The sequence below is a fragment of the Tamandua tetradactyla genome, chromosome 18 (assembly GCF_023851605.1).
Source record: "Tamandua tetradactyla isolate mTamTet1 chromosome 18, mTamTet1.pri, whole genome shotgun sequence".
Taxonomy (NCBI): Eukaryota; Metazoa; Chordata; class Mammalia; order Pilosa; family Myrmecophagidae; genus Tamandua; species Tamandua tetradactyla.
Window position 1 is genome coordinate 58,954,213 of NC_135344.1, and position 8,877 is coordinate 58,963,089.

Below are 8,877 nucleotides of genomic sequence, written 5' to 3' on the forward strand. Positions count from 1 at the left end.
TGAGCTAGACTTAACAGACATTTATAGGACATTACAGCCCACAACAGCAGGATACACCTTTTTCTCAAGTGCTCATGGATCATTCTCAAAGATAGACCATATGCTGGGTCACAAAGCAAGTCTTAACATATTTAAAAAGATTGAAATCATACACAACACTTTCTCGGATCATAAAGGAATGAAGTTGGAAATCAATAATAGACGGAGTGCCAGAAAATTCACAAATACGTGGAGGCTCAACAACACACTCTTAAACAACGAGTGGGTCAAAGAAGAAATTGCAAGAGAAATTAGTAAATACCTCGAGGCGAATGAAAATGAAAACACAACATATCAAAACTTATGGGATGCAGCAAAGGCAGTGCTAAGAGGGAAATTTATTGCCCTAAATGCCTATATCAGAAAAGAAGAAAAGGCAAAAAAGCAGGAATTAACTGTCCACTTGGAAGAACTGGAGAAAGAACAGCAAACTAATCCCAAAGCAAGCAAAAGGAAAGAAATAACAAAGATTAGAGCAGAAATAAATGAAATTGAAAACATGAAAACAATAGAGAAAATCAGTAAGACCAGAAGTTGGTTCTATGAGAAAATCAATAAGACTGATGGGCCCTTAGCAAGATTGACAAAAAGAAGAAGAGAGAGGATGCAAATAAATAAGATCAGAAATGGAAGAGGAGACATAACTACTGACCTCACGGAAATAAAGGAGGTAATAACAGGATACTATGAACAACTTTACGTTAATAAATACAACAATTTAGAGGAAATGGACGGGTTCCTGGAAAGACATGAACAACCAACTTTGACTCAAGAAGAAATAGATGACCTCAACAAACCAATCACAAGTAAAGAAATTGAATCAGTCATTCAAAAACTTCCTAAAAAGAAAAGTCCAGGACCAGACGGCTTCACATGTGAATTCTATCAAACATTCCAGAAAGAATTAGTACCAACTCTCCTCAAACTCTTCAAAAAAATCGAAGTGGAGGGAAACCTACCTAATTCATTCTATGAAACCAACATCACCCTCATACCAAAACCAGGCAAAGATATTACAAAAAAAGAAAACTACAGACCAATCTCTCTAATGAACATAGATGCAAAAATCCTCAATAAAATTCTAGCAAATCGTATCCAACAACACATTAAAAGAATCATACATCATGACCAAGTAGGATTCATCCCAGGTATGCAAGGATGGTTCAACATAAGAAAATCAATTAATGTAATACACCATATCAACAAATCAAAGCAGAAAAATCACATGATCATCTCAATTGATGCAGAGAAGGCATTTGACAAGATTCAACATCCTTTCCTGTTGAAAACACTTCAAAAGATAGGAATACAAGGGAACTTCCTTAAAATGATCGAGGGGATATATGAAAAACCCACAGCTAATATCATCCTCAGTGGGGAAAAATTGAAAACTTTCCCCCTAAGATCAGGAACAAGTCAAGGATGTCCACTATCACCACTATTATTCAACATTGTGTTGGAGGTTCTAGCCAGAGCAATTAGACAAGAAAAAGAAATACAAGGCATCAAAATTGGAAAGGAAGAAGTAAAACTATCACTGTTTGCAGACGATATGATACTATACATCAAAAACCCGGAAAAATCCACAACAAAACTACTAGAGCTAATAAATGAGTACAGCAAAGTAGTAGGTTACAAGATCAACATTCAAAAATCTGTAGCATTTCTATACACTAGCAATGAACAAGCTGAGGGGGAAATCAAGAAACGAATCCCATTTACAATTGCAACTAAAAGAATAAAATACCTAGGAATAAATTTAACCAAAGAGACAAAAAACCTATACAAAGAAAACTACAGAAAACTGTTAAAAGAAATCACAGAAGACCTAAATAGATGGAAGGGCATACCATGTTCATGGATTGGAAGACTAAATACAGTTAAGATGTTAATCCTACCTAAATTGATCTACAGATTCAATGCAATACCAATCAAAATCCCAACAACTTATTTTTCAGAAATAGAAAAACCAATAAGCAAATTTATCTGGAAGGGCAGGGTGCCCCAAATTGCTAAAAACATCTTGAGGGAAAAAAACGAAGCTGGAGGTCTCGCGCTGCCTGACTTTAAGGCATATTATGAAGCCACAGTGGTCAAAACAGCATGGTATTGGCATAAAGATAGATATATCGACCAATGGAATCGAATAAAGTGCTCAGATATAGACCCTCTCATCTATGGACATTTGATCTTTGATAAGGCAGTCAAGCCAACTCACCTGGGACAGAACAGTCTCTTCAATAAATGGTGCCTAGAGAACTGGATATCCATATGCAAAAGAATGAAAGAAGACCCATCTCTCATACCCTATACAAAAGTTAACTCAAAATGGATCAAAGATCTAAACATTAGGTCTAAGACCATAAAACAGTTAGAGGAAAATGTTGGGAGATATCTTATGAAACTTACAATTGGAGGCGGTTTTATGGACCTTAAACCTAAAGCAAGAGCACCGAAGAAGGAAATAAATAAATGGGAGCTCCTCAAAATTAAACACTTTTGTGCATCAAAGAACTTCATCAAGAAAGTAGAAAGACAGCCTACACAATGGGAGACAATATTTGGAAATGACATATCAGATAAAGGTCTAGTATCCAGAATTTATAAAGAGATTGTTCATCTCAACAACAAAAAGACAGCCAACCCAATTACAAAATGGGAAAAAGACTTGAACAGACACCTACCAGAAGAGGAAATACGGATGGCCAAGAGGCACATGAAGAGATGCTCAATGTCCCTGGCCATTAGAGAAATGCAAATCAAAACCACAATGAGATATCATCTCACACCCACCAGAATGGCCATTATCAACAAAACAGAAAATGACAAGTGCTGGAAAGGATGCAGAGAAAGAGGCACACGTATCCACTGTTGGTGGGAATGTCAAATGGTGCAACCACTGTGGAAGGCAGTTTGGCGGTTCCTCAAAAAGCTGAATATAGAATTGCCATACGACCCAGCAATACCATTGCTGGGAATCTACTCAAAGGACTTAAGGGCAAAGACACAAACGGACATTTGCACACCAATGTTTATAGCAGCGTTATTTACAATTGCAAAGAGATGGAAACAGCCAAAATGTCCATCAACAGAAGAGTGGCTAAACAAACTGTGGTATATACATACAATGGAATATTATGCAGCTTTAAGACAGGAAAAACTTATGAAGCATGTAATAACATGGATGGACCTAGAGAACATTATGCTGAGTGAGTCTAGCCAAAAACTAAAGGACAAATACTGTATGGTCCCACTGATGTGAACCGACATTCGAGAACAAACTTGGAATATGTCATTGGTAACAGAGTCCAGCGGGAGTTATAAACAGGGTAAGATAATGGGTAATTGGAGCTGAAGGGATACAGACTGTGCAACAGGACTAGAGACAAAAACTCAAAAATGGACAGCACAATAATACCTAATTGTAAAGTAATCATGTTAAAACACTGAATGAAGCTGCATCTGAGCTATAGGTTTTTTTTTTTTTTTTTGGTCTGTCTGGATGTTTGTTTGTCTTTTTTTTTTTTTTACTATTATTACTTTTATTTTTTTCTTCTCTATATTAACATTCTATATCTTTTTCTGTCGTGTTCCTAGTTCTTCTAAACTGATGCAAATGTAATAAGATACGATGATCATGCATCTATGTGATGATGTTACGAATTAGTGATTGCCTATGTAGAATGGTATGATTTCTAAATGTTGGGTTAATTTCTTTTTTTTCCGTTAATTAATAAAAAAAAAGAATAAAAAAAAACTATATCTTAGTTTAATAAGTAATTATGCTTAGGGTTCTTTTATTATCAATTTCATTCTACCTAGCCTATAAAAATATCAAAACAAGAATACTATCCCCAAATTTAGTTTCACAAGCTCGCAAAGCATTTGTACAGTTACTAGTTCTTTACTATATTTTTGTATCTAAGTAGAAATCATATTCAACAGGTACATGAAATGATAACCTTTCAAAGTCAAAAAGTGTGTCCTTTCTGTTTATAGAGAGGCAGCATAACAAAAAGTTTAGAAAAGGCCCCAATATATCAAATTTCTACAAAGCACACAACAGACTCACACAAAAAAATTTTTATCACCTGCCACTTACATATATATTTCCTCAAGGCTATTCGATAAATCCACGCGTTCTTGCGCATTAAGCCAAGGAGCACTAAGATTAAAGAAAATACAATAAAGATTATTCAAGAACTGTGTTTACAGCTCACATAGAAATCACTAATTAAATCACAAATGGTTTTAACTTAAAAAAATTATTTATCTTCATTAAGATATATTTATATAAATGTATATAGCTCCAAAATGCTTTCGTTGGCATTTATTCATTTAGCTCTTCCAATAAATGATGAAGCCAAAACAATTATTATTAAATTTTTAAAAATATTATATATTGATTACATGTTGAAATAATATTTTAGATATATTGGATTAAATAAAATATATTAAAATTATTAGCAACTGTATCTTTTTATTGTCTTTTTTTTTTTTAATATTTTTGAGATATCTTCACACACCATACAGACCATCCAAAGAAATTCTTGAATTTGAATGGATTAAAAAGTAAGGAGCAGGGAGGAGTTCATAAGGTATTACAGACTTACCCAAGTTTACATAAGTGACAGAACAGGCTCTAGAATATACATTTCCAAATACACAACCCTTGTCACAATACCAGAGGTTCCCAATTTTTTCTAACTGATGTCTCAAAAACAACTAACAAGTTATCTGCCACATGATTTTTAAAATAAAGTTTTTCTGAAGAGCATTTATGTTTACTAGCATTCTAATAAGTAAAAATAAAAAATTACAGTGCCACTATTAACAAATTTTATTGCTATGGTTTTAAAACACAAAAATAATCCCCCTAGTAGGTAATATTTTATTAATTGTGATTTTTAAGCAACACTGTTTCCCATTGGTTTAATACATCTTACTAGATTGAGTGGGTAAAGCAGATTGAAGTACACTGGCATCAATAGTCACATCTGATAAAGATTAAGTGTGGGTTACTAAGATGGATTCTTAACAACAGTTGAGGGAAGGGAGTAGGGAGAAGCACCAGGAACACCATGTGCAGTTTGAAAGGAAGGCAGTCTCAGGCATCAAGGAGATCGAGGAACTGCAGCCAGGTCACCACAACCAGATTACTTAGGGTTTTTAGTTTACTATGCTGTCAAAATAGGAAGGTCTTCATTCCCATTTCTAAAGACAATTCTGTAGCTATTTCACCCCTATGAATTCTATGATTCTCTTTTACACTAAATGGCAAATTTCAACACATTTTTATATAATTTAATTTTTTGTTATGTAAATGCTCTACACCAAATCAGAAAGTGTCAATTTCTACATCTGTTTTAAGAAGAAAAGTATGTTATTTAAACACAAAGTACAGTATAGAGAATACATTTTTGAAAAGCATAATCTTTTTACAAAAATAAAAATGCAGAAATATTGCTTACTTCAGTTGATAAATAGGTGGGGCTGTCTCTGGATATTCATCTGGTAGCATCACCTACAAAGTAGTTAAAAAACATGTCTCTGCACACTTCATTTTTGGTTCAAAAACATCTACATTTAGGTAGTTAACCACTTGACAAATTTCTAATTTGCCAAATCATAAAACAAAAACTATCATTCTTTTAAATCTTAATGGAGAAATCCCTCCTCATATTTACGCTTTTGAGTATGTTAGCGATGACGTCAATTTTTTAAGGAAAAGGAGTTAATTTGCAAAGAAATTTTTTAAAAAGGGGGTGGGGAGGATAGAAATGAAAGAAAAGGAAAACTGAAATACGGGCATTATACACTGATCCCAGAAGCATAGAGTGACACTATAACATTTTCCAGATATTTTTCTGAAGAAATACTAAAAAAAAAAAAAAAAAAAAATCCTATAAAATATTAGTAAATATATGAAATAGCTAACACATAATAAGGGAACCATACACATTCATCTCAAATAAGTAATAGAAATATAAATCATAATATTTAATTAATAAAACAAATATTAATAAAAGCTCAATTTGACGTGTTGACAGTGTAGGCAGTCAACAAAGCATAAAAATAGAAATCCATAGCTGATCTTTTCATTATTTTATCCTAACTACAACTCAATAAAGAAACGAGTATCTACTCAGTGAATCACCTAAATTACTAATATATTCTTCCTCTTAATAGTAGCCATCTTCCCAGTCTAATATTTAGACTCTTTCCTATTAGACGGACAAGACTAATGAAAGGAAATGAAACACAGCCCTGTAAATGGTACACTGAAAACACTTTAAATAATTAAAAGAACTGGAACTAGAAAGGTTGAAACTATTAATTAATGTGTGACTAGAGAGTAACCTGAGATTTAACTACCCATATGTTTAGATAATTGTTGGCAAAAGCCAACAACAGTAAAAAATAGACAATTTAGAAAATATGTCAAGAATAATTATTAGAAGAATACAAGAGTGGCCCTTCATACAAAGTTAGTTTCGTAACTAGAAAATGGTTGTAGAAATGGGGGGAAATACCTGCAAGCCAATTGTCCATTTGGGGTGTTCTTTATTGTCGTTAATTTTAATACAGAATGTTTTGGCACAGGCATCAACAATACACCACTCCTCCCCAAATATAGCTGCCATTGCTTCAATTTCCTCATTCTGAAAGAAGTTGACAAAAAAAAAAAAGATTAACAAATTTACATACCCTAAAAAAAACTGATTTTTACTCTTTTATAAGGTTTTTAGCTGCATTTAATATCACTAGCCTATTAAAAAGAACATCTGAATGAAGCATCCCTGCATGAGCCTCAACAGGCCAAATGTTTTCACCAGCTGTCACCCTATTTTGCATTCTAGGTGGTTCTTACCAGGCCATAGGAATGCCTAAAGCCAGCCTTCCTACTGTTACTTGGCCACTACTGAGCCAAAATATACATGCACTTCCATACCCTACAGCGGGATTCACAAGCGAAAGGAAGAACCTGTCTTCTCTGCTCCCTCTTCTCTCGTTTAACAGGTAACCCTCACCTCCAACCCCAGTAGTTTTGCCACGTCCTAGATTACTGCTGGGTGTCTACCTCGTTTGTTTTCATTTAGGCACCGGGGCTGGGCGGCAGTTGTTTTGTTTTTTAGGAAGCAAATGTTTCCTCAAAACATTTCAGAAATTCTTCTTTTGGGTTGGGCTTAGAAAGGAAATGTAACTGGCGTAAAGATGATAAATAGGAAACAATGTATGCCTTTTGTCCTCCAGTGGGAAAAGCCATACAACACCCACGTGCGCCACGCACTGGGGGAAGCTCACTATCAAGTTGAGGAAGGTTCAGCGAGCCTCAGGGAAATCCGGGTGTGTGTTATTTGTCCTTTTTGAAAAGACGGAAAGAGGGGTTCTTAAGAGGCTTGTCCAAGGTGACCGGGGGGCGAGAGGACAGGGAGCAGAAACTGGGCTTCTGCGTCGGACCCAGAGTTCCTCAGCCGCCTGCTGGTGGTTGACGATGACACCGTACAAAGCAGGACGAGCCCGCCGCCGCCGCCGGGTACCCGCCGCCCGAGAGCGCTCGGAGAAGAACACGCCCGGAGAAAATGGAACGCGCCGGAGGACATCGCACTGCCCAGGCTAAGCAGGCGGGACCGAACCTGGACAGTCCGCGCCCTGCCGGGGCCTCACCTGCCTCTGGTTGTTGCCTGCGTCTCCCTCAGCCATATGCCCCCCCGGAACGACCGAACGGCCTACAGGTACCCTAGTCCAGAGAACAGGAGCGGGGCACTGCTGCGGTGAGCGACAGAGGGCTGCGGCGCGACCCGGAACCGCAATCCGATAGCCCGCGTCTATTTCCGGGTTGGGCCCCGGGCCCACTCCCGCAGGGTTTGTGCTGGGTACCTCGCACCGCACTTCGCCGCCTGGCGGAGATCCAGGAAGACCGTCCCACCCGGGTGGCGGGAAGCCTTCTCAGCTCTGTTTCCTGGAAATTGGCCGAGTGGAAGGCTCCTGCTCGCCACCTGTGGCCCTCGGCACCATCCCAGATTCGGCTTTACCACCACACCCCAGGAAGGGACTCGCCCGCTGTCCGCAGTCCCGGACTGGTCTTTGCATGTCAAGGCATGGTTTTGTTTTGTTTTAATTTTTTACGAGCTTAAATTAGTCTGATTTGGGCAAGGATGGGTTGGGATTTATCAGCAAAGGAGCAGGAGATGTCTGACGGCAGTTTAAAAAGCTCAGTCACTGTTGTGTTGCGATGATTAATGTTCTTGAACGTTTTGTCTGAGAACACCATTTATATGAGACCTTAATTATGCCAATCAACACGAACAACATTGTTTTATTATAAAGGTAATTTGAATCAGTCTGTGTCATTTCTCTCCGGATCTCAATACGTACATGGCTTGTAAATTTTATCTTTCACCTTATTGAAGACAGATGACTAATGTCCACTGAGAAATATCTTCTGTAGGTATTTTATTCCCTTACACCTCACTTTCTTCCCACACTCACCAACTCAAAAGAAACCTCGAAATATGAGGCTTCCTCTCTACATTCTTCCTTAATCATGGACATTTTTCAGGCCTCCTTTAAAAGTCTTCTCAGAGGCAGATGATTGCAGCATGATTAAGAATGCTGTTAAAAATGCTGCTTGCATAGCTTTGAAGGGATCCTAGTACAAGCCTTATGGATTCATTAATTCAACAGACATCTAGTTCTTATTGTATGAAACGTGAGAGATACAAAATCATATGTAATGTTATGTCCAACCTTTAAGAGCTAAGATGAGGGGGAACAAAAGCAGATCAACAATAATGTGGACTAGGAGTATGTCATTGTTCTAGTTTGCTTGCTGCC

General features: G+C 37.1%; 1 protein-coding gene across 5 annotated transcripts in view; it reads right to left on the bottom strand.

Annotated features, from left to right (window-relative positions):
- Positions 1-7,865, bottom strand: part of IMPACT (impact RWD domain protein) — a 44,027-nt gene extending 36,162 nt beyond the window's left edge. For 3 of the 5 annotated variants that reach the window (XM_077135752.1, XM_077135753.1, XM_077135751.1), the window contains exons 1-4: positions 7,708-7,864; positions 6,573-6,701; positions 5,511-5,563; positions 4,142-4,204 (exon numbers count right to left, since the gene is read on the bottom strand). In XM_077135752.1, the coding sequence (XP_076991867.1) occupies positions 4,142-4,204; positions 5,511-5,563; positions 6,573-6,701; positions 7,708-7,743 (281 nt within the window). In that variant the 5' untranslated portion in view covers positions 7,744-7,864. Of the gene's footprint in view, positions 1-4,141; positions 4,205-5,510; positions 5,564-6,572; positions 6,702-7,120; positions 7,594-7,707 lie in introns of those variants that run through there. The other 2 variants (XM_077135754.1, XM_077135755.1) reach the window with 2 other exon arrangements.
- Between the last annotated feature and the right edge of the window lie 1,012 nt (positions 7,866-8,877).